Source organism: Eublepharis macularius, chromosome 3 (assembly GCF_028583425.1).
Source record: "Eublepharis macularius isolate TG4126 chromosome 3, MPM_Emac_v1.0, whole genome shotgun sequence".
NCBI classification, from domain to species: Eukaryota; Metazoa; Chordata; class Lepidosauria; order Squamata; family Eublepharidae; genus Eublepharis; species Eublepharis macularius.
In genome coordinates this window covers 73,648,938-73,675,788 of record NC_072792.1, presented here as the reverse complement: position 1 = coordinate 73,675,788, position 26,851 = coordinate 73,648,938, and the positions used below count along the sequence as shown (strand labels likewise).

The 26,851-nt window shown below is 43.8% G+C and overlaps 1 protein-coding gene across 2 annotated transcripts in view; it reads right to left on the bottom strand.

The window, feature by feature from the left end:
- Positions 1 to 2,472: 2,472 nt before the first annotated feature.
- LOC129325430 (organic solute transporter subunit alpha-like) overlaps positions 2,473 to 26,851 on the bottom strand; it is a 38,341-nt gene continuing 13,962 nt past the window's right edge. Inside the window, exons 2-8 of one of the 2 annotated variants that reach the window (XM_054973062.1) lie at positions 15,078 to 15,229; positions 14,229 to 14,302; positions 13,145 to 13,303; positions 10,136 to 10,247; positions 9,274 to 9,420; positions 7,071 to 7,176; positions 2,473 to 4,766 (exon numbers count right to left, since the gene is read on the bottom strand). In XM_054973062.1, the coding sequence (XP_054829037.1) occupies positions 4,579 to 4,766; positions 7,071 to 7,176; positions 9,274 to 9,420; positions 10,136 to 10,247; positions 13,145 to 13,303; positions 14,229 to 14,302; positions 15,078 to 15,229 (938 nt within the window). In that variant the 3' untranslated portion in view covers positions 2,473 to 4,578. The remainder of the gene's footprint in view (positions 4,767 to 7,070; positions 7,177 to 9,273; positions 9,421 to 10,135; positions 10,248 to 13,144; positions 13,304 to 14,228; positions 14,303 to 15,077; positions 15,230 to 26,851) is intronic. The other variant, XM_054973063.1, reaches the window with a different exon arrangement.

Sequence of the window (26,851 nt, the reverse complement as noted above, 5' to 3'; positions counted from 1 at the left end):
TGTACCAGCCTGGATATTGTATCTAGGCCCGTGGACTATAATGAATTCTTTCTTCAGTAAACTTTTGAAAACAACGGGCTTTTGTCTGATTGCAGAAGGTAGTCTGGAGTAAGGACATTATCTAGCCACAGGTCTGACATTAACCACTGACAGAAGAAGAAAAAGGGAGTGATTTCGCCCCTGACAGTAGCCTCCTGATCTGCAGAGCTATTAGTCCACACAGGTCCCATGATGTTGGGAAAAAACTTTCCTGCAGTCAGAAAGGTCTGCTGGGGGGGAGGGGAAATCTGAGAGGATTGGGGAGCTTTGCGCAGGCCCTGCACAGTGCTTGAGCTGGATCCAGTTCTTTTTCTGTGGTCCCACACTGATTACTGTAGTTAACAGCTGAGTAGATGCATAGGAAGCCATTCTCTGCTGTGGTGACCAACCTGTGGAATTCCATTCCTGAGGTGATTCACCTGGCTCCTTCATTAGATTATTTCCACCCATGTTTTTATGTGAAACGGCTTCAGCTGTTACTGACTTGCTGTATTTTCTCTTCTAATTGTGTTTTCATTATTTTTACATGAGGCTTTTTAAAAAAGATTATCTGGAATTCTGTATGATTGGTAGTTAGTAGGGCATTTAAGAAATTCTATGAATAAGTTTATAAATACCTTAAATGTTAACAGTTGTGTTGGGCGAGTTTGCTAGAAATACCTGCTTGGATACCTGTAGATCACAATCCCCATGCAAATGATCCATCTGCACATGGACTGGCCACGTGGGGCAGGAGAGTGGGCACAAGTATGCTAGCCCCACCCCCAGCCTCTGCACAGTCACCAAGTCATCTGCATGGTGCGATTACACAGAGGGAGTGCCTTTGAGTATGCCCTCCCCATGACCATTCATACTGTTTACTGAATGTTGCTTGTAGGGATCTTAGGTCCCCCAATGGGGCTGGGGATCACCTGCTCCCACCCTCTGTCTCCCGCCACCACTCACCTGCCCAGCTGGGGAAAGGTGGGGAAACAAGCCTCCTGGATGTGCTCCCAGGGCAGTGCAATGACATTTGGGGCCCAAATTTGCCCAGCTGCAAAGTGCAGGAACACTCCCTGGCCCAGAACGATGACGCCATTTCCTGGAAGTGATGTCTTCATGCTGCCCTGGGAGCGCTTCTGCACTTGACGTGTGTGAAGGCAAAGAATAAAGCAAGTGCAATCCTAGTTGCAACCCTAGTCGCTTATCAAAAGGAGGAGGCTTGTTCACAGGTACATCCTGTGTGTTCACACCATGCAGATGATTCAGTGATCACACAGAGGCAATTGGTGGGTCAGCATTCTCGTGCCTGTTCTCCTCCCCCAGCGCTGAGTCAACACATGAATGAGTCATTTGAATAGGGCTAGAAGAGTCAGAGTAAATACTTAGCTAGATGGGCAAAAGTCTGATTCAGTCTAAGAGCAGAACCACAAGTGACAAAAGGCACAGATTGGACACTTGTCTGCTTCCCTCAAGTTTTGATGGGAAATGTAGGCATCCTGGTCTCGCAGCTTCGCTCTCTGACTGCTGTCCAATGGACTTTTCAACTGTCACTTGTCCAACATTCCGCCAAGCTGCCTACATTTCCCATCAAAACTTGAGGGAAGCAGACAAGTGTCCAATCTGTGCCTTTTGTCACTTGTGGTTCTGCTCTAAGGCAAAATCATGTTTAATAAATTTATTGTTCCAATACAACAGATGAAGAGTATCTAAAATACAGGTACTCTAAAGTTTAATATCCTTACATATGCTATGTCTTTATTCTTTGGCTGTTTCCACACATCTTTAAAGGGATGGCCCACTTACTGAATGCTGGAAGCTTTCCCCCTTCACTCCAGGTGTTTCAATTTTCAAAACATTTTCACACTGTTTGACTTCTGTTTTTTCAGAGCCTTTTCAGGGATTGCGAAAAAGTGCATTCCCAGAAAGGTGCCAAAAAAATGGAAGCCAAACAGCTTGCAACCGTTTTGAAAACAGAGACGTCTGGAGTGAAGGGGAAAAGCCATCAGTGTTCAGTGAGTGGGCTGTCCCTTTAAGGATATGTGGAAACTGTCAGGATGGTGGCATACCAGGGGTGGGGCGGGGCTGGAGGTTATGATGTTATGTTTATCTGTTGCAGCTGTGTTTCTTCACTCTACCAGGATGTGAATTCTTCCTGGAATTCTCTCTCTTTGACTATGCTTGCTCCTAGCCACTGGGAAAGAAGCCCACATAACCCTGTGTACTCCCCTGTGCAGATAGTTTCCAGCAGAATTAGCCAGCCTCTTGGAAGGCGGAGGAATATTAGCCTGTGAATGATGTATGTTCTCAATACTTGGTTGTGTCTCATTCCTGACAATGAACCGCATAAGATCTTGAAACTAACAACTTTTCAATAAAGCTCTATTAACCCAGTGGAGTCTTTTGGAAAGCTACTTCGCAGTCCTTACAGAAACAGCCTTTGTTAATATTATTTCATAATTTAATTTATTTACATATTTTTGTGCTGCCCCTTCACCAGTGTCCAAGAGGCTTCATAACAATAACAAAAATTGATCGAACAACTCAAATAATGCTAAAACCCAAATAAAGATACACCAATCAAATCTATTAACCAATTGTAAAACAGTAGCAGAATTAAAAGAAAAATAACTGACAGAACAATGGCCGTTTCCACACACGTTGAATAATGCACTTTCAATGCACTTTAGTTATCCTTTAGAAATGGATTTTTTGTTCCACACATGGAAAATCAGTTATAAATGTTCACTAAAGCGTATTGAAAGTGGATTATCCAACATGTGTGGAAGCAGCCAGTGACTAACACAAATCCTAATATAGCCAAGGCAATGGCTGTTTTCACACAGAGATTTTTGTCTGCTTTGGTTCTGAACTGGAGTACTTTCTTTTTTTAGTTTCCACACAACATTGTCCTGTAACCATCCTGTTTCTAGGTTTTCTCCATCCTCAGTAACTCCCAAACTTGCTTTACTTTTATCTTTTTGGAAAGAACACAGCCCCAGTGTATTAGCATCCCATCTGGTAGGAATGGTGCACATTTTCCTGCTCTGCAAATTTTCCCATTCACATTGGTACCATTTTCCTTCTATCAGCCCCTAGTTGCAGGCACCATTTTCTCATAATTTTTTTCATTCTGCACCACCGGAGAGCTTATAAAGTTTTATTTTCAAAATCAGTCTTTGTTACAGCACTATATAACTACAACAATCTATTTTTAAATTTAAAATAGACAAGTGGTAATATCTCCTACCCTGACCTGGATAGTCCAGGTGAACCTGATTTCGTCAGATCTCAGAAGCTAAGCAGGGTAAACCTTGGTTAGTAATTGGATGGGAGATCTCCAAGGAAGACTAGGGTTGCAGAAGCAGACAATGGTAAACCTCCTCTGTTAGTGTCTTTCCATGAAAACTCCACCATGGGTTGCCATAAGTCAACTATGACTTGAGGGCACTCTCCACCACCAATATCTCCATATCAGTCTATTGCTACTTTTCTCTCTCAAATTCAAAGGTTTATTATGGTCACAAGACCAGCCAAGTAAAGTACAGATAAAAAGAGCAGTTTTTAAATACTTAAAATGGGTAAATACGTAAAAGATAAAATCATATATATGTATATATATCTAACATTAAAACTCACTCACTTTGTTAATTCACTTCCCGGCAATTGGCATTTCCTTCGTCATAGCCTGCTGCCAAAAAACCTGAGTGATGGCACCAGAAACAAGGGAAAAGGCATTCCAAAGCTAGGGGTGGCCACTGAGAAGGTCTCATCTCTTCTGGCCACCCACCTCTCCTCACAATGTGGATGGACAGAAAAAGGGCCTGTAATGAAGGTGAAGATGGACGACCATATAGTGGTGCTGGATCTCTGTCTTTATTTTAAAAGCCATCTATAAAATCTGATATCTGATTCGCATTTCCTCTTCCCCCAGCTCAGTGAAGGACAGAGATATACATTCTGCTCCTAAATCAGGAGAATGCTAATCTTTCCCTTTATCCATCCCTAATTTAGTGAAAGATACTTTGAAAGGAGTGGACTTCCAAGATATGCATGTCTGTACTGTATGAACTGGGAAATAAGGAGGGGTAGAGTTGAGCCTTCCCCAAACCCACACATGGAATCCAAGGAAGCATTCCTGTCTGGCATAGCAGTATATCCAAATAAAGGAAAGTTTGTGTTGAAGCAGGATGATATTTCTCTAAGAAGAATATCCTTTAGAGCTGTGTAAAACACTGCTGGTGTGAGAGTGATTTCATCAACTACTGCACTTGAGGGGGGTGGGGGTGGAGATTGCTTACACAGCAGAGGCCTTGTCAAAGCAGAAGACTTCACCATCATGGTTTCTTTCACTGGTGTGCATTATATAAATTTAGCCCCAACAACCACTTTTTATTCCTGATTGCCCAATTCATATGAATTTATTCCCACTTGCTATGTCAAGACTGTGCTTTCACATTACCATGTTATACAGGCACACTGATGCATGTACAGCAAATGCATTGATCAGAATCTTGGCACAGTAAACTGAGTTTAAAGGCACCATCCCAGGACCAGCATCTAAATGTCTGGCATTTCCTTTCCAATTATATTGTCTCCTAAGCCCGTCTTGCTCTCCTGATTGTTGTCCTTGTTTTCTTGGCCAGAACACTCTGGAAGCTCCAAGTCATCATATCTTTTCCTGTAGACAACCCGTGAGATCAAAGTTATGAGAAACATTTCCATAATGAGCAGTTGTTGGTTCATATCTGGCAAACATAAAAAGAACAAGTTCAAGGACAGGAATGTGTTTTATGATAGTGCACTGGTGTGTTCCTTTGTGGCTGCCTTAATATTTGCATCGCCCTTTCCTGGCAAAATGCTGATGCTCCTTAGACACTCCATCCACCCCAAGACTTTGACTCTTGTGTGGGAGAGGTCTTGGGCATTCCCTCGGGTCTGACAAGTAAATTGCAGAAGCATTTGGGTGACGTAGTCAGAGTGGCTGCTTCCTTGTGTGTCCACCTGCCAAAAGGAAATGTGGTTGCACGAGGGGACTCAAACTTGTGGATTTCCTTGGTGTGGATTTGTCCCAGGGTGCAGACTCTTTGTGCCACATTCTACACTATAGTGGAGGGAGGGGCTGTTTCCTATATCTCCTCCCTTGTAGTGTTCTGCACATGGGTAGCAGTGAACTGATGTCAGGAGCAGGTGCTGGCTTTGGCTGATTGGTTGCCTTGTCAGCAATTTGCACTGTGATTGGTGGGTTGTTACTAGACATAGGCACAAACAGCATTACGAACTGAAAAAACCCACGAACAGCCCGATCGGCTGTTCACGAACAAGCTGTTCATGAGGCCCCATTTCAAACGAACAAGTGGTCATTGCAAGCCTCGTTTGTTGCGTTAGTCATTCATCAAGCCAGACAGTCTGATGCCTTTCAATCAATTTCTCTGGCAACAGAGGCATGGACTGTCTGAACTCCTTCTGGCTTTAACCCCTCAAAGTAGCTTCCACAGAGAATCAAGCTTTTTCCACTGTCAAATGACAGGAAAGGGAGGGACCCATGGATCCCACGGAGATTCTCCCCGTCCCTCATGCACTGGGCCGCAGCAGCCCGGTGGCGCTACCTCTCCCAGTGCGAGAGGGATGAAGAGATTCTCCCCGTCCCTCTCGCACCGGGTGCAGCAGCCTGGCGGTGCCTGCTGTCCCAGTGCGAGGGGGTTGAGGAGATTCTCCCAGCACCTCTGTCACCAGGTGCAGCAGCCCAGCGGTGCCCGCCGTCTCAGTGCAAGAAGGATGAGGAGATTCTCCCTGCCCATCTGTCACTGGGTGCTGTAGCCCGGCAGCGCTGCCATTGTTCTGGTGCAAGCGGGACAAGGAGATTCTCCCCACCCCTCTCGCACTGGGTGCAGCAGCCTGGCGGTGCCCACTGTTTTGGTGCGAGAGGGATGAAGATATTCTCCCTGCACCTCTCACACCTGGTGCAGCAGGAGCCCAGAGGCTCTGTCAGTGTCCCGGTGTGAGAGGGACAAAGAGATTCTCCCCGCCCATCTCGCTCCAGGCAGCAGCAGCCCGGTGGCGCTGGGGTAGGGGCTGGAGGATGTAGGTTGTTTAAAGGGCCCTGCCACTTGCAAGTGGCAGGACACGGCCCTTTAAACTATCAGCTGGCAGGCGGCAGGGGGGAATCTCCCCCTGCCGCCTGCCACCTGATAGTTTAAAGGGATCTTTAAAGGACCACGAACATGAACAATGAACATGTTTGTGAACAGGTCATGTTCATCAATGTTCGTTGTTCATTGTTTGTGGATGACAACGAACAACGAACAGTGTGTTTGGGTTTTTTTTCTGTTCGTGCTCATGTCTAGTTGTTACAGGATTGCTTTGGACTTCAGTGTAATTCCAGTGCTCTTTTCCTCTAACAGTGCAATACTAAAAGAATTACATCCTTCTAAGTGCACTGATGTCAATGGGCTTAGAAGTACAACTTTGCATAGGATTATATTGGAAGAGCTGGGCCATTTTCCCACACATTTCCCCTCTGTTGAGTGAGTGTAGGACGCCAGCTAGGAGTACTGGCACCAGGCCAGTGTCACTGATGCACCGATGCCTAAGGTTTAGGTTTGGGTTGTTCATGCTTCATGGGAAGTACTTTCAAGTCAGTGTGTGTAGGACTGCAGTCTGAGAGCATTTCATAAACAAAGCCCTCTGGAGCTATTTCTGTGAACATTTGATCACTGCTATTATGGAAATTTTTGTTGTTCAAAAGAGCATTCTAGCCAATGTAAGTTTTACATTTGCCTTACGTACTGAAGCAAAAACTGCCTTACATCTTACTTGTGAAAGCACCCTGAAAACATGATCCTCTACATGTATATGTGTAAGTAAACTGCAAGGATTCAATGGGGCTTATGCCTTAGGAAATGAGCTTTGGATTACAGTTGTAAGCCAACTGGGACTGACTTCGTCTCATGGTTTGCACTACTTAGTATGGAAAACTCTGATCATTGTAACTGCATCTAAGATGGAAACCACTTCAGTCTGTCAAAACAACTGAAACTTAAGCAACTTACATGCTCCTCGTGCAGATGATGACAGTGGGGGTGCACAAGCAATTACCCCTTGCATAGCCAGTATGTTGATGATGGATGCCTGCAGCTGGCTCAGAATGAGGATAAACTGCATAAGGGGTGTAGAGTAATAAATGGATGAACGAATAGCAGGCTATTTGCTTCAATTCAGTATGCATGCATGAAAAAGTACATTTTCTAGCTAAAATAAAATAAAGCCCTCCCTTTTTTTAGCCCTTGATTGAAGTATCAATGTTCCTTCTTAGAGCTGAAGAATAGCACAACTATAGAAAAGACAGTATTCAGGTCCAGTAGCATCTTAGAGACCAACAAGATTTCAAAAGTGTGAACTTTCAAGAATCTCAAAAGCTTACACCCTGGAAATCTAGTTTGTCTCTAAGGTGCTACTAGACCCAAATCTTGCTTTTCTACTATAGACCAACTTGGCTACTCACCTGAGAAAAGACAATGTTGTTCTGACAAGGGGAAAAGAGGGGGCAATGATTCTCTTTAATCCTCTGGGGGCTAGCAGCCAAAGGACAGGGATCCTTTGCTTGAGATTTCTCTGGAGAGAACATTCACATAAGTACAAACATGCTATTTGCATGTCAATTAACAGGCTTTTTGCGGTGCAGGTTTAAAAGCAGACCAGTCATCACTGTAGCATTACATCTTATTATGGACAATAAGGGAGCCAATCACTCCCCCCGACATCCCAATTGGTTGTGATTGAGTTGCATTTACAACTAACTTTTCTTATTGAATTCAATGGAACAAACTTTTTCAGGATTGAGGCCAAGTTTTTAAAAAATACCATATATTTATGGTAGAGTGGCCAGGGTGGGGTGTGGTAGAAATTGTAGGGTACTGCAGCCATTTAAGCGATCCTATGCTGATCATTACTGAAGTTCACAAAGGAATTTTAGCATTGTATTGCAGGATATATATTTTACCCCCAAAGTTTCTCTCATAGAAAGGAAAAGGAACTCAGTATGTGTGACGTTCTTTTACCATTCACAGTCTCATGAAGACCACAGAATAGAGATGGGCATGAACCGGAAAAAAAAGAACCATGTGGTTTGTGATTCATCAAATTTCATGAATCACAAACTTTCACGAACCTGCCCCCCATTCATGAAATGGTTTGTTTGGATTGTGAAAATGGCACATCCAGGTCAGAAAATCGTCGCTTCCAGGCCAGCAGAAGGTCACTTCCAGTTCAGCAGAAGGTCTGCAGGAAGTCCATCCTTTGTTGCCTAGGAAACTGATTGATCGGCACCAGTGTGCAGTGATGAACCAAACAAACCAGCCTAAAGTTCGTGGCAGTTCGTCAGAAATGGGATCTGACCAAGTTGGAGATTATTTTCACCTATAGTGCATATGCCCTAAAATCCAATTGTTCCGGGACTTAATTATACAGAAAATCAAGGAAATAACAGACTATGATATACCTAAGAAACCTGAGACAATCTTATTAGGTCTATGGGAAGATTCAACCATACCAATGATCAGGAAAAACTTAATATATGTTACTAGCAGCAGCAAAAATGTTATTAGCATCAATTTGGAAACAAGGGAAATTACCGAAAATACAACAATGGTATCAGAAAGTGTGGGACACTTTCACCATGGAAAAAATAGCTGATTATTTACACTCTTTAGATTCACCACAGTACCAGTCAACATTTTCTATTCAGTGGACGCCTTTTTTGAATCATTTACACAATATCCACCAATTGCCTGATGTTGACCCTAATACACTCAGTTTTTTAACTATACCATGAACAAAGTTTAGCTGTTAATCTTTGCTTATGACTGATGTAGTTATTGTAGTAGCTAAATGGTTGTAAATTGTTCCAAGACTTATCTATTTGTTATACACTTTGATTGTTTTATACTTTGTATTTTGTAAAATGAAAAATAAACAGTGAAAAAAAAAGTAATAGGATCTGATGAACTGCTGGTTTGCGAACCATGAACTGGCCTGGTTCGTCACAAATTTTGGTTCGTATTTTGGTTCGTGCCCATCACAGAATGAAAAAGTCCAACAAAGGTCACATTTCAAACTTTAAAGATGCAGCGTTAAGCAATTGAGATTCAAAAATGGGTTTTTGATTGTTGATCTCTCTTTTCAGTTTGCCACACACAGTTCTCCATGAGAGACTTCAAATTAAGGCCTGTAGCAAAGCCTTGTAAGTTTTCTCACCTGATAAAGAGCAAATTTAGGAACAATCTTCTTGCAGTTGAGAAGAACTCTAACTCGTTGAAACATAATTCCAATTGGCCAAAGGGCAATGATTGTGAGAATGCCTACAAAGCAGTTAATCCATATGGCAGCTCCGTTAGGAGATAACTGAAAGGTAAATTAAACAGCCGTACAGGTTATATTCTGTGGCATGGCATTTCCTGCTCTGAGGCAGGGATGATTAAAATTAAAATATGTTCCCTTTTTAATCAAAACCAATAGCACTGAGAATATCCCATGTAAAAATCATAAACTAAATCCACAAGAAATATCCCAGAGCCATACCTGGGCCAAAAGCCAGTCTAGACAGTGAAGTCAGCAAGAATGTCGTTCTGTTACTCAGCCTTCTCTCAAAGAGAAAGGACGGACAAAGAGTGGTAACTGGTAGGGAGCCAGACGAAATGCTGCAAGATTCATAATTTTCAATACATTTTTATTGCTAAATAGCAGTCATTGGGTTATCTTATTTGGATTGGAACCAAAGCATTCCCCTCACCCCACTATAGCCCATCATTTTCCAACTTCACCTTCAAAGGGCTATTTGCCCTGTTGCGGAAACATTCTGGGGCATGCAGCAGCTGCACAAGGACAGTTGAGACTGTTGCTGGGGGGAAGTTCCTTTGCCTTTCCACTGAACATTCCCATCATCCACACCTTCTCTTTAGCAATAAATATAATGGAAATCCATTCACAGATCTTTAAGCATCTTGTCTGGCTTGACCCATATTGAAGGTTCTGGTTAGAATTGCACCAGAAATGTTTAGTGTTCAGATACTCATTAACAAACTTTGTCAGGTTTTGAAAAGTTTAAATATTTGCTTACGTTAGAAAGGCTGTAGCTTCCATTGGTCCAAAGCACTATTGATAGAAACATTAGAACAGGGCGGAGGAAAGCCAACTGAAATGTCCCAAGTTTCAGTAAAAATAGTGTTTTCCTGTCAAATAAACAAAAAATGGGGATTAACTGTTAATAATTATGATGACCATATTTATTTGGAGAATTTATATGCAGTGGCTCCAGGGACCTGCTTGAGGTGGCTCACATAAAATCATATAAACAACACATACAAAACCCAAAAAGGCCATTAGGAACAAGGCAGAAATATAAAAATAGCATACTGATACTGATTGAACTTTGCCAGAGAAGTGAGAAAGAAACATGGATACATTTTATGGAGCAGCAGAAACTCCCAAACGTGTTGAAAGGTTTTCTGCAAATTGCTGAAGTAAATCCTGAATACTGATGAACATTTAGGAAGACTTTCCTAGCTGATGGCTGAAGCTAATAAGATGATTGATTTTAAGAAGTATGTTAGTTATTGTTGATTTGTTAATGTTATTTGTATTGTTTATTGCTTATTACAGCCGGAATAGCTCAGTATTAGCACGAGCTCATCAGCACTCCTAAGTTGGTTGATCATGGTCAGTACTTGTATGGGAAACCATCAAGGAAGACCAAGATTGCTATGCACAGGTGGTTGCAGCTTGACAGCACTTCTTTATTATTATTGTTGTTGATTATTTGTTGCATTACTTCTACATTTTATGTAGCTGTTTTAATATCCATGTAATCCTCTTTGAGTCCCTTGTGGGAGAAAAATAGAGGAAAAATTCTCCAAAGGAACATCTGAAGCAAGGCAATGCCAACTTCTCTTGTACTGAATGATGCCATATCCCAGGTATCCAGGATTGCTGGCCCTAATGAATCTGCATACAATGTCATATAAGTGAGTCATCCACAATCCCATTCTATTACATCCCTTTTTACTCAGATCTGTACCAATGTAGTATCTTTCCTCAGATGATGATGTAGAAGTGCTGTCTGTTACTAGTGCACATGTATGAGATATGAGACACAACACCACAGGCTGGGACTGCTCTGAACAACCACTGTATATTATGATTAACACCAGGCTTTAAGTTATTGTGAGGACTAAAATATGTCCTTCCTCTGTCTTGGAATTACTGGACATATCAGCACATGCAAAAAAATAAATATCTTTGTTACTATTAATCAGCATCGAACCAGAAAGCTACTATTCAGCTATGAACACCTATTTCTAGTGTCTGCAGCAGTTTTAGATTTAGGGATGTACCAAAAACCATTTATTTGACATTAAAATTATTACTTGAAGTTTTTAACATTAATCCTGTTGCTAAAATGCAGAGAGATGGAACAAACTGCGAAGATTCGGCATGTTTAGCATCAGTTTGCAAGTTCAGTGCCCATTCCTGGTTCCTCCTTCATACAGAAGACATGATGGGACTACAAACATGGTACCATTCCCTCTGTGCAAGAGTTTCATATATGACTCGGCTCAAGCTTACATTTTGAATGCCTGGATTCAGCATTGGAACATGTGAAATACTATTAGAATTCCTCCAAGCAGGCACAGAGTGGTTTTTATGAAACATCAGCTGGTACTCACATCTCTTGGAGTCAGAGAATGCATCTTCCAGGCTGTTGTGAGAACTTGTAAAAATAACCATTTTAGTGCTTATCTCTCAATGGGTTAGTACTGCTTTTGATGTGGCAGCCAATGCTTGTGGCCCTTATGCTTGGCTGTCCTTCCCTTTTGCCTAGAAGCCCAGAAGGGTTCAGAAAAACTTGCCCTTATTCTTCAGTACATGATCCCAGGTCCTGAAAGTGCTCTGTACACTGGCAACCCTACTCAATATCCATCTACAATTACCATCTTTCTCCCTCTTTTATTCAGATCCCCAGCCTTACTCACTTTGCCCCTCAGGCATTTTCATTAATGTTGGAAAGCTGCTATTTCATGTGCTATATTAATGAACTTTGGCTTAATATAATTGCTCAATTAATAAAGCCATAATTGCATAATAATTATATAATTATAGTGACAATTTTATACCTGTGAATAATTAGAGAACTATAAACAGTTCAAACAAGATTGCAAATGAACTGGCAGATCAGCAGATCTTGATTTCTCAAGAAAGCTGTTTCAGAACATATCAGTTGTTGCTTTGCTGACATGTCTTCCCTTGATCAGCTTTATTGTACTCAGTCCAAGGCAATTCAGTTTGCTTTAGGCTGTTATTAGACATTCACTCAGATCCTAAGATCTGATATGCAGATATGTACTTAATAATAGCTGCCATTATCACCAGATGTATCACAATGACAAGACTTGAATCCAGTCATCTATCTCAAGCTCTCTTCTCCACCACATCCTTTTCCTGTTCATATGATATATGGAAGGCACTTTCAAGAGGCCATCCTTAGTAGATAGTTAAAAATATAATGGGAATACATATGCTAAGTTGCTACACACATTACAGTTACACAGGTTGTGTCTGGCTTCCCACTCTGTATTTTAGTTGGACATGAATTGTGCTGGTTTCCCTTCAATTCCTTTGTGTGTGGTGCCCAATTCAGATCATAAATGATTTTCTCCAGTAGGGAAATTAGTGTCCCATGGGGCTGTTTCAAGTCAGGAAAACGGTACGTGGAGGAAGGCTGAAGCCCCTTGTCCAGGAATGATGTGGGCCTATTTTGAATCCAGTCCTGTACATGCAGGCATTACAGGGAACCTGCAACTTACACCTGACTGATTGACTGATTGTAAGGTTGCCTGGAAATGAGGTTGTCTCTACAGAGTATATGGCTTTTTAGGTCAGAACAAAGATTTCAAGATGTGCGAGGAATGGTTCAAAAAGTTAGAGTAGACACTACAGTGTGATCTCTACCTCACTGTCACATTAAAGGTGTACCAGGATTATTATTTTTTAGCAGACAGGTGGCGCTGTGATTATATGTTGTTAGGATGATTTGCTTCTCTAACATTCTGAATGAACAGGTTTTATTCACCGATTGATGAGCATATGAGGGAGACAAAGGCAACAGCAACAGCAAGGACCTGTGCTTATCTTGAACCGGTCATTTTCAAAGCGCTTGAGGAATAGTTTTTGACCACCACATTCTTTAATCATCATGAGGAGGAACTTGTGGATAACTATGGCAAAGAACCTAGAGAAAGAAAAAAGTACCCATAGGTTAACAAGTCTTTGTCAGTTGATGACACCCTTCAGACATGATATAATCACTGATATCTGTGTAGGGAAAATGTAACATATGAAGCTGCCCTGAGAGCTCATCTCACAAATATGTAGCAATACATATTTGGGGGGAAAGTGCAAAAACCAGTGCAGAACCAGGTCCAGAATATCTTGGGCAGTAGATAGAAAAACTATTACATCTCTGTTGCACTGCATACTGTCAAGAACTATCATATTCCTACTTAGTGAAGGAATTCCTCTTTGCCATTGAATGAGATGATGGTCATAAGCCTTGATGTCAAAAACATTCTATTTTGTAAAAACAAAAAAAAGATAGCCCATCTTCCTGTTCTTCCATGGATTTAATATTATTTCATTGCCTCTCAGATGGCAACGGGGTTCTTCATTTCCCCTTAGAAATTAACAGTTAACAGGCTCCTCCATCAAGATCTCCCACTTTGATATTATTTCTACATTGATTTTACTTTCTTCCATTTGAAAAAAATCAGATTGCTGCAATGTACTGCTAAGAAAAATTGGGTGAAATGTCATAGGATGGAAGTGTGTGTTTTGTATGATATCCTTGAGAAATAAATGAGGCACTATTGCTTCAGTTTAGCTGTCAAAGATCTTACAAGCTTTTCACATACAAACTAAACAACAATAATAGTAAAAAATCCCATTTAACATTCAATTCTATTGACTAACTGGCTGTCTCTACATACTAGCATCAAAAACTGAGTTAACTTTATTCTCCTCACATAACAAAATAATGGATTTTATTTCTATGAAGCAAAAAGCAATTCTTACATATATACCAAATAACTATATGTTTGCTTAATGCTAGTGGTTGTTAAAGGCTCAGAAGTGCCGCTGTGAACTGAAGGCACACATACACTGCAGCAGTGAAATCTGTAAACATTGTTGAGCGAGGAATCCACATTCCAATGCACGATGTAGTAGCTATTACCTAAAGAAAGAGATAGACACAGCAAGATTGGTAATGATTTAGGATGAAAGAAATTTATGAAATTAAAAAATGTGAATAAAATCCTGCCACTACTGAGCAAAGCAAAATTTCCCTTGATTTTCAACATTTTTAGGGATATTTTTTGAAAAATGGTTTAAGATACAGGAGAAAGTACCCTTCCAAAAATGAGGTGTGGAAATATCTCCCAAATGCAACATCTCAGGTCCCTGACTCAGCTCAGTCATGGCTGCACCCATTTAAAATAATTTTGAATGAGAATGTTGTAAGATGCTAATTGTTGCTGAGTGAAAGGCACTTTGCATGGGCTCAGAGGCTTCAGTTTTCAAATGGACTCATCCCACATTTTAAATTGTGTCTGTCTGTGTGTTCAGGTTGAAGAAATGGTAAACAAAAGCTTAGAGACATTTTAATTTATATTAATTGAGTGCTCTGGATATCAATCCTTATGTTCAATAGGAATTAATCAGGCTGGTGAATTATTCCTCAAGAAGAAATGTTCTAGCCAACTTAGATCATTGAAATATGACCATTGGGATCTGGTGCTGAATCTGCCCTAAACAACAAAGAATCTTGTTACATGATAGAGTCCATCTTTAGAAGCATCTTAATGAGAAGACAACCACCAACCTGTCCCCCACCCCCACCCAGTGTTATGATGCCTTCACTCTGGACTGTGCCCTCCTTGCAATTCCCTTTCTGGAACATGAAAATAAATACTTTTCTGTGTCAAATTTAATCTATTTCTCCAGCTTACCGGAGCAGCTGCATTTATCCAAATGAAAATTGATCTTTTTGAGCAAAGGATTTTCCGGTAGATGTAGAAGACTTCTTCCACAAACACCAGGCTGGCAGTCAGTGTCATTAAAGTCATGATGGCAAAGAGAACTATCCCTGTTATATCAAGGCCTGGATGGATAAAAAGTTGTGTCAAATATAAACAGCAATAGCACATCTTAAAGAATGAAAAATTTAGAATTTAGTCCAGCGAAAAGCAAACAGGTATCACTATTACACTACCTTCTTTCACAAAAAGAATAATTGAGCATGAAATTATTTCATGATTCGGGGCCTTAGAATTATGCTTACCATTTTGTTATAACTGCTAGCCAAACATTCATTTATTAGTCAGATTGCTGATTAATAGTCAGGGATGGTTGGCTGATGTTCAGTCAATAGGAACAAATAGTTAGGAAATATTCTCCTGACAGCTGGGAGTCTCGCTGTGTTTTTAATGAGGAATCCATCAGTTTGGAGAACATGTAAATAAGTTGAAAATAAATATTGCACTGTAAATCTTCAGTACCCTTCAGTCAAAAGAAACCAAATCCTGCTGTGCTGTTCCTGGAACTTTTCAACATGGGGGTCGGGGGGAGGAGGAGAGCAGAGTATGTGATGATATACACACAGCCCCAGCCATAATGGACAAGCATTGTTACAAACTCAAGCCTGATATAGTAATTCATGTACACATGTATAACATAAAACCCTGAAATACTCCCACTGACTATACAGGCTGGCACGGAATTCAGATAATATTTACCTACGGTCCTAAATTATATGATCTCAATTCATAGTATAGAACAGAAAATATTATGGATTTTCTTCTCTTATTCAGAAAGCAGAGACCCACTTTGATATCTTATCCTCTAATCCCAGGTACAAAGGACTGATTCATTCAGTAGAGAGAATATACACTATGCATATACTCAGAGGCCTTCTATGCCCTTGTCCTTATAGTATCTTGCATATGAGACACTGAAAATAGGACCCAGGGCCTGGAGGGTCATTGCATCAAGGTCAGGTATGAGCCTGAATTCACCAGAGGGTTTTCACATGTTTAATGGCAATTCAAGCAGCAAACTAACTATTCCTTTATCCCAAAACATTGGTTTAACAGATCAACTGCCACATAAAGAGTTCATCAGCTAAGATTTTTTGGTAATGGCCAGGAAATAGTAGGGCATGGACTGGATTCCACTGAAACCAACCCACAAATGGAGCAATCCTAGGCAAGTCTAAAATCGCATTATAATTAATTGGTTTACTCCCAAGTAAGTGTCATAGGGTTGCAGTCATCATTAGTTAGCCTCTGTGCTAGGAATATACAATGAGGGAAGCCTATTCATGCTGTGCTTGTGGACTTTCCAAAAGCAACACTTGGAAACAAGATGCTGAACTCTACAGACCCCTGCAGGGCTCTCATTTTCTTGAGCTGCTGAGGGTCTTTAGACAGGATCACTGCAGCAGGATGGAGTGCCCAAAATTCAACTTAATGTGAGTTGTGGGTTCCTGGCAAGTTTCAGAAACTGTCAAAGAATATGTTGTATCTTTCATAGTTAAATACAGCAGCAAAATGAAAAGAGCAAGAATCCAGTAGCACCTATAAGACTAACAAAATTTCTGGTAAAATATGTGGCAAAATATCTACTTTATTCGGTATAAGGACAATTTGTCAGGTTCAGTGTGTATATGAGCTGTACTGACTCCATTTTCTAATGCTTCTAGTGTTTAAGTGCTTTCTCCACAGGTGCACAAGTTCCCAAGCAGACTTCTCACCGAAAGAGATTGTTATGTCTATCAACGTTCCACCCAAGATTGGCCTTGAGAGAGTCCAGCTTCCCAAGTCTGAAAGCTGTTGTTTTGAGAACTGTGGGGGGAGGCTGGTTCAGCTGGGAACTGTTACTTTGTACCTCATGCTTTTCTCTTCATTGGTAACAATGCTCTTGTACCATCCTGAATCTCCTATTCAGGCCAGTGGACTATAATGAACTATTTCTGCAGTAAAGTTTCCTTATTCAAACAATGGACTCTTGTTTGCTTGTAAAGGAGAACCTGTAGGAAAGACATTATCTAGCCACAGTCTGACATTTTGTTACCAATCATGTCTAAGCCGGGCTCATCGGAATCCAAAGCAGTCCCGGACAGGGATCCTTTGTTTGATCCGTATGCTTCTCCCGGCGATCAACAGTTGCAACCTCAAGGCCCTGCACTGGCGGGGAATGGAGCTTCAACTACCACCCCTCCTCTCATCGATCTCGACAGTGAGGGTGAAAAGCCGAAGGCCACCACCATCCCACTGTTCTCGGTGCCCACACCCTCGGAGTGGGGACCCAGACCTCGGGAAACGAGAGAACGCAGGGCCAGCGGGATGCTCCATCCGTTACCCATGGATGGGCGCCGAAGCCTAGAGACAGTCCCTGAGCAGGACAGCAGCCAACCATGGCTATTTTGGAACAGGACGACCGAACAGATGGAATGGGAAACGTCCCGCCGCGGCGTCCTAAGCTGGGACTACTCGGAAGTCACCCCGTGGATGGGACAACCAGAGATTTCCGAACAACGTTGGGTACAAATGCAAAGTCGTACCCTGGCTGTGGATTCTGGCATTTCCGCAGTTACTGGATTGGCCAAAGGAATTCTAGCAGCGAGATCGCAAGACGATCAGGGAGACCCTCCATCATGGAGGCCGAGTACCCCGGTGGCCACCACCGCAGGAGACTCAACGACACTGAGTGAAAGACCGACGGACCAACAGGGTCCAAGTAGAGTTCAATTACTAGAAGCTAGGTTAGCCGATATGGAAGAAAGCCTAGCTCATGCCATACATCTACTCTCAGTAATGGTAGCGGGGAATGGAGAGAGGCCATCACCCGAAGAAATGGCTCTACAAATACCTACCCTCCAAAGCGTTATTTCCAACCCACGGGAGCCCGCCCCATTTCAGCCGACACCCACGGACGAACAAGGGACAGGAGGTGAAGGGGATTCCTGCTCCGATAACCTGTGCCCAGACGATCCTGAGGGGTCTACATCTGACACGGAGGAAGAGGAAGATCCCTGCCCTGGAGATACTCCGACAGAAGTCCCTGAAGATCCCTGCCCTGGAGATACTCCGACAGAGGTCCCGGGAGCAGGCGAAGATGAGCCAATCCGCCCGATGGGATCAACTACTCCGGTAATACCCCCCCCCAACTTCTCCGGTAATTCTCCAACCGGATCAGCAAGAAGAACTTCCAGCTCCTCCAAGGGGGGAGACACCACACCAAATGCCTACAACAACCCCCTTGCAACAGCCTCCAGGGGCGGGGTCAACCTCTGCAGACCATACCCCGAGGACTACTTCCAGGTCCGAGATTGGCAACGCCGGGAGGGGCAAGCCCGCGCGGTCCGGCACCTATCAGGCCCTCACCGCAGCGGCCCCTTCCACTCCGACCTCAACAAATACCACCACAGCAGCCTATAAGGCTACCTCCAGCTCAACCGATGTTACCACCTCCCGATCAACCGGTAAGGCCTCCCCCACTTCGACCGCTCCGACCCGCACCCCAGCGACCACCTCCGGCCCAACCTGTTCGACCACCCCCAACCCAACCGGTACGGCCACCGCCAGTTCAGCCGGTGATACCGCCACCAACCCAACCAATAAGACCGCCACCAATTCAACCGGCCCCGCATCTGCCGCCGCAGCCGGGGGGGCCCGGGCAACCATTACCGCCACCACAACCCTGGCCCCAACTACCCCCACCCCCCCAGCAGCCTCCTATCACACCGCAAACGCAGCTATCCATTCCGATGGACTACTACCCCACCACCACCCCAGTCCCGAGACAAGATCTCCCAATGGGCTGGGTAAAACTGGAAGCCACTTTTGACGGAGACCCCTCCAAGTTGGGATTTTTCCTGGTACAAGTGGTACAGTTCTTCAATCGATGGGGACATCTATTCAGAAGCGAGGCCAGCCAGATCGAACATCTCGGATCACGGCTTCAAGGCAGAGCGGCAGACTGGTATGTAGGACTATATAATGTTGGGGCCCCAGAACTTAATACCTTACAAGGGTTGGTGGATGCTCTAAGGGCACAATACGAAGACCCGTTAGAAGAGACTAGAGCCAGAACGGAGTTGCAAGCTATTAAGCAAGGCAGCATGTCGGCCAGAGACTATGTTACAAAATTCCGACAGCTAGCCGCCAAATGCCCCAGGTGTGAGGAATCCACTAAAATAATATTGTTCAAACAGGGGTTAAACCCGAAACTTTTGGACAGAGCTCTCATGCAAGACAATCCTCCTACGCTGTTAGGATGGATTCAACTAACCTGTGAAGTTGAGAATCATATATTAGAAGTCCGATTAGTCGAACAACAACAACAATCGGGACAAAGACGACCCCTAACTTTGCAGAAGGGAGGACGGGGCACTGGATATGCTACCCAAGGAGCGAGAGATGCTAGATGGCAACAAGGTTTGTGCTTGCAATGCGGGCAAGGTGGTCACTTTGCAGCGCAATGTCCATACCGGCCTGTGCAAAGACCTCCGCTCCAATTACGGCGTCCAACCCCTGCTCCGTTTCCCCCATCACAACGCCCAACACCAGCTCCCAGATTGGGCAGGGTTCGTAGCACTTCCCAACAAAATGTCCCCGACAGAGGGTTAGAGGTGGAAGAACTCATGGAATACGACCCTACAGCCTTAAACGGAGAGGAGAATCCAGAAAGCCCCCAGTCGGGAAACGAAATGGATCTGTCGTGAAGGGACCCAAACGGCAGATCCACCCTCGGTCCGTCCCAACAAGGGACCGGCCACAAGGGTCCATATTGTTTATACCAGTGACTTTGTTAAACCCTGAAAGAAAGATGCATATCCGTGTACAAGCCCTAATTGACTCAGGCTGCTCTAGAGACATCATTGCCCCCGCCCTGGTTAATGGACTGGTATTACCAGTGCAGGAATTAAAAAACCCAGTCATCTTCGAGCAAATGGATGGCACCAATATGAACCCCGTCACCACTGAAACAATCCCGGTGGTGACGGGCATGGGCCAACACTGGGAAAAAAGATCCTTTGTTATTAGTACCACAGCCAAATACCCGTTAATTCTGGGCAGCAAGTGGCTATGCGATCACAACCCCTACATAAATTGGGCAGAAGGAAGCATCACCTTCAGTCACGCCAACTGCGAAGACCATCGGTGGAATCAAAATTGGGGTACCAATTACTTACCGGCCTTCTCCGAAGAGGAAGCCGATACCCTACCCCCGCACAGACGGACCGATTGTGCGGTAGAGATTTTACCCGGAGCCTTGCTACCAAAGGGCCGACTCTACCCTATGAGTCTCCATGAAAGAGAAGAACTCAGAAAGTTCATTGACACCAATCTCCAGAGAAGGTTCATTCGTCCAGCCAATAGTCCCCATGCGGCACCAGTACTTTTCGTAAAGAAAAAAGACGGAGGACTCCGACTATGCACAGACTTTAGAGGACTTAATGCTGTTTCAACCAACAACGCCTACCCCATCCCACTCGTCCGAGATCTTCTCAACGTCGTGGCTCAAGGTAAGATCTTTACAAAATTGGATTTGAAAGATGCTTACTTCCATGTTCGTATCAAAGCCGGGGACGAGTGGAAAACCGCTTTTAATACATCCCTTGGACAGTATGAATACTTAGTTATGCCTTTTGGATTAACTGGAGCCCCGTCGGTATTCATGTCCATGATAAATGAAGTGCTACATGAATTTCTGTATAAAGGAGTGGTGGTGTATCTGGATGATGTGTTAATTTATTCAGAATCGGAGGAAGACCATGTACAATTGGTCAAAAAAGTCCTGGCAACCCTAATGAATAACAAACTGCCTATTAAATTGTCTAAATGCAAATCCCATAAAACTGAACTCACTTACCTTGGTTACTGTATATCCCAAGATGGCTTAAAAATGGATCCAGCCAAAATACAGGCGATCCAAGAATGGCAAACTCCCACTACCCGTAAAGAACTGCAATCTTTCTTGGGATTTGCCAACTTTTACCGGGAATTCATTGCAAATTTCGCGCAGATCGCGCTTCCCCTGACGGAACTGTTAAAAACCAAAGACAAAGGGGATCAAGCAAAAAAGCCCAGCTCCAAATTACCGTGGACACCTGATTGCCAAATAGCCTTTGAACGCTTGAAAATGCAGTTCATAACAGAACCCATTCTCCGCCACCCCGATGAAAACTACCCCTTCATAGTGCAGGTCGACGCCAGCGATACTGCAATTGGAGGAGTGTTATTGCAGGAGGGGGAGGACGGGAAGCTTCGACCTTGTGCATTCCTATCGAGAAAGTTTTCTGAGGCAGAAAGAAATTGGAATGTGTGGGAGAAGGAAGCCTTTGCAGTAAAGGCAGCCCTCACGAATTGGCGGCATTGGTTGGAGGGGGCACGCCACCCATTCGAAGTTTGGACAGACCATAAAAATTTGGAAGCCCTCCAAAGTCCCCGCCGATTAAATGCCAAACAATTACGGTGGGCCGAATTTTTCTCCAAATTCAATTTCACTTTGAACTACCTACCGGGCAAAACTAACTTTCTTGCAGACGCCCTATTGCGCATGCCCCAACATAAAAGCAAACGGGAGGAGACTATAGATACAGTCTTCTCACCTACGCAATTGGGAGGTGTGGTAACTACACGCAGCCGCACAATCCAGCCCCTTCCGCACAACCAAGAATGGAAATCGAAACTTAAGGCTGAGGTGGAAAAGGAGGGGGATAAAGTACCCAAATCCAAACTGAATCAATCCCCGCAGGGGGATTGGTTATCAGGAAATCGCTTTTATGTGCCCGACAGTATGCGGAAGGAGGTTTTGCAGCGGTGTCATGATGCCCCCACCGCAGGACACTATGGTTACTTAAAAACTCTTCATTTAATACAACGGCAGTTCTGGTGGCCGGGCATGCGCAAAGACATTTCCCAATACGTAGCCTCCTGCCCCATTTGCGTCAGCACCAAAACCCGTAAAGGGAAGCCTCCGGGTCTGTTGCAACCCCTGGAAACGCCCAGTAGACCCTGGGAGACGATATCCATGGACTTTATCACTGATTTACCAGTATCCAAGGGACACAACTGCATTTTAGTGGTAGTGGATCTGTTTTCCAAGCAAGCTCATTTCATCCCATGTACCACTATACCCACCGCGCGAAAACTGGCAGACCTATTCCTAAAACACATTGTAAAATTACATCCTTTTCCGTCCAAGGTGATTTCGGATCGCGGCGGACAATTCGTTGCCAACTTCTGGTGGGAGCTTTTACAGATGTTGAATATTGAGCAAGGAATCAGTTCAAGCCACCACCCGCAAACCGACGGGCAGTCGGAAAAAACTAATCAACTCCTAGAGCAATTCCTTCGTTGTTACATCAATTTCCAACAAGATAACTGGGTAGACCTCCTCCCTCTGGCAGAGTTTTCATACAACAGTGTACATGCATCTACAGGAGAAGCCCCTTTTAAGGTTGTGTATGCGGCCCACTTCAATCCTTTTCCATTAGACGCTCCCCCTTCCCTCGCACCGACTTCGCCAGATGTGTCTTCATGGTGGGGGGAGGCAGCCCAACAATGGACTCTCATTAAAAAACACCTAGAGAAAGCCAAACAGGATTACAAGAAGTACGCAGATGGCCACCGTGCGGCCGAATGGGATTTGCAACCAGGAGATCATGTTTATATATCCACCAAAAATTTAAAACTAGCACAAGTCAGCCGCAAACTGGCGTTGAAATTCCTCGGACCTTTTACGGTGCGCAAAGTAATCAACAAAATGACTGTTGCTGTAAATTTACCCAAAAATCTTCGCCATGTCCACGATACCTTCCATGTCAGCCTGCTGAAGAAGGCCCCAACAGATGATAAATGGCACGTCAAAGCTCCACCCATCCCTACTTTGATAGATGACCAAATACACTACGAGGTACAACAAATTTTGGACTCTAAAATGAAACGCAATCAGTTGTTTTACCTCATCAGGTGGAAGGACTTTGACTCTGGGTTCGATGAGTGGGTGAATTCTGTACATGTTCATGCTCCTAGACTAACCAAAGCTTTTCATACTCGCTATCCCTATAAACCTGGGGGGGATTTATTTTAAAGGGGGCAGAATGTCAGGTTCAGTGTGTATATGAGCTGTACTGACTCCATTTTCTAATGCTTCTAGTGTTTAAGTGCTTTCTCCACAGGTGCACAAGTTCCCAAGCAGACTTCTCACCGAAAGAGATTGTTATGTCTATCAACGTTCCACCCAAGATTGGCCTTGAGAGAGTCCAGCTTCCCAAGTCTGAAAGATGTTGTTTTGAGAACTGTGGGGGGAGGCTGGTTCAGCTGGGAACTGTTACTTTGTACCTCATGCTTTTCTCTTCATTGGTAACAATGCTCTTGTACCATCCTGAATCTCCTATTCAGGCCAGTGGACTATAATGAACTATTTCTGCAGTAAAGTTTCCTTATTCAAACAATGGACTCTTGTTTGCTTGTAAAGGAGAACCTCTAGGAAAGACATTATCTAGCCACAGTCTGACACAATTTGCTATAGAAACAAATGCTGATAATGCTTAGCATTCATATCATTCTTTGGTGTGTACAAGGCACATCATATACACTATTTCAGGTGTCAGATGTGTCAGTGGTGGGACCAGCCAGGGTCCTGCCAAGTATATATAAAGTATGTGGCTGGGGAAAGGGGTAGAATTGAAATCACAGCATAGATGTGAGAGAGGGGACCTAAATTCTTACTTTTAATTCCTAAGCTGCTGTGTTCCTGCCATATTTCTCCCTGCAGAGATTACTTTTGGTAACAGACCACCAAGGAGGATGCACATGGATACAGCCATTATGGAACCAAAAGCATTATGTAGATCTTCCTGTGCCGTTGATCTCACCGTTTGATCACCCCACAATCACTCAGTTTTATCCCTTGTGTATGCTGCTTGATCCTCAGGTTGAGAGCTCATGACTTATAAGAACAACAACAGTAATAATAACAGTAATAGTAATGATAACATTCAATGTATATACTGCCCTTCAGGACAATTTAACACCCACAACAATCACCCTGTGAGGTGAGTGGGGCTGAGAGAGCTCCTAGAAGCTGTGACTGACCCAAGGTCACCCAACTGGCTTCAAGCGAAGAAGTGGGGAACCAAACCTGGTTCTCCAGATTAGAGTCCCACTGCTCTTAACTACTACACCAAACTTGCCTAAGGCCTCTCAATGAGCTCATGGCTGAGGCAAATTGAACCAAGGACTGTCTGGTTCACAGTTTATAATACTACACTGCATGAAGTCTTAAGAGTATCATAACATTCTTCTCAGGCCTTTGTGTGAAATCTAAATGTGAGTAGGATGTGTTTTATGTGAAATGAGCTGCTCTGGTTAAAAACATTCCTGTTAATGAATTAAAACACCTGTTCTCTCAAGAGCTTAAATTCACTGACACAATGACACCATGGATGTGAGTTTAATGGTGCTTGTTAATCAGAACCTCAAGATGTATTCAGTTTCAGACTTTTGATCCAAGACAATTAAATTGATTCTTCTGATTGCTTTTCTTTCTGACATGCATTGTCACAATTGTTTCACCATCATAAACTCAGGGATTTAGAGCTGGGAAGATGCCATCTTTGTTTCTAATTGGTGATGCTGTGTAGTGACAGGGGGGATGTGAGATGCCCTGAATAACACACAAGTATGTTTTACAGAGAGGCCACTGGCCTCAGAGAAATGACATCCTCAAACAAAAAGTAGGAAATAAAATCCTTATGTTTCCTCAAGAAAGGAAACACCCCTATTTATAGTAATCAAGGACCACCATTTGCGTGGCTTCGGAACCAGAGAAGATGGAAGCCAACTGAACATGCTCTCCAACCCTGAACCCTTAAACCTCAAAAACATCGCATCAGACTCAGTCAATTTCGTGTACAATGGGAAAATCTGATTCAGAAAAGAGTTAACAATCTATTAAGACAGTAAGGAAAACTAAAAATGTATTTCAGTTACTAGACTTGCCAGAGACGGAGACCAGCTCTATCTCACTTCAAACTAAAATGGCAACCGCTCCTTTAACTGCCGTTTCACTGTTACCAGAACTGCTCTTATTAATGGGGAAAATTAGCTTTAGCAGTCTGTAACTAAAATAAGCGCGGATCTTAACCTATGTCTACGGAGGTCCCGATTCCAGACACTCTAGTGAAAAAGAGGCAGACTACAAATAGGTTCCAAACACGTGTATTTGCTAACAATGTGGCGTAAGCCTAAACTTGCACAAGCATACAAGAGAACACACAAGATCTAAGAAATACAGAGTAGGAAATACAGAGACTTTCGCATTAGCTGGTTCCCAACGATGGTGGGGAATACTCACTTATCCTGAAGCGAAGCAGAGACACAGCAGCGAGGTGGCCCAATGCCAGCACTGGGACCACAGATGGACAGCAAGGGATTCTGGATAGGATGGCCTGAGCACCGAGTGGTCTGGGAGACCAGCTTAAATACCCCAAAACGTACCCCGGGGCTGGTGCTGTACTTGGTGGTTCTCACAGTTTAAAACAAAGGTTCTAATGGGTTACTGAATGGCTTGGATGGGCCACTTTGGTAATCAGATTGTGATAAGTGACACCTCAGGAAGAGGGGACAAAAGAGGGAGGGGGAAATCCAAGTGGGCTAAAAGGATGTTCCAGCGGACAGGGCTTGTCCTGATGTCATCAGCTTCTGGAATGCGGAGGTTTCTTTGAGATGCATTCTCTAAGTGCTTGGGATGGTCGGCACTTAGTTCCTTCTCCTGGGCGGCTCCTAAGATATGCAGAGCGGGGCGAGGTACTCTCGCTGCGGACGTGGTGTGCCCGCTTCGCCGAAATGGCTTGCCAAAGCAGTCTTTTCCTCTGGGTCTTCTGGCTGTCTGAGAGCATGGATGCCGGCTGGGCATAGCTGGGGCTGGGTAGCAGGCTGCCCGGTAGCGAGGGCAAGCTCGGCGACCGACCCGCGGGAGGCTCCAGGCGGGAACTGACCAGGGAGCGCCTAGCCAGGCTCGCTGGAGGTTTCCCCGGCAGGCGCCCGGCTGCTAGCAGCGGCTTGGGCCCATATGAGGCAGGCTTCCATGGAGGCAGGGGAAACAGCACACAAAACACAGTCCAAAGCAGGGAACAGGCACGGTCCGTGGTAGATGGCTATGCCGGCACGGGGCACACTTGTGATAAAGTCCAAACACACACTGGGAAGTCCAGATACAGGTCAGGGCAGGGCTGCCCAGTAAAAGAGTCCTTTGTGCAGTTAACCAAACATGGGGTCAGGGAACTACACAGTCTATTGCAGTAGCAGGGTAATTAGCAAGCAGGCAGGAAACTGACACGTGTATTAGAACACACACGTGCAGGGCAATCTTTGGTGCAGCAGTAACACAGCAACGCAGGAAACTTTAACACAGTTCATGGCAGGCCTTAAAGCAGGAGAGGGGGCCTACTTGGCAACATCACCACAGGATTTAACATGTGAGTCTCTGGACACTAAACTAGCAAGGCTAGAAAATAATATTTTGAATCAGATGTTACTAATTATCAAGCACCTAGCAGATCAGATCGCTGAAATCCAACATGACTTATAGATAGTGAATTCAAAAGATGATACAGCACTTAGTAAGAGCACTGTGGCAGAAAACGATCTGAGGGAGCAGCAGGCATCAATTGATATGCTTAAAGAAAAAATGTTAAAATTAGACTTACTCT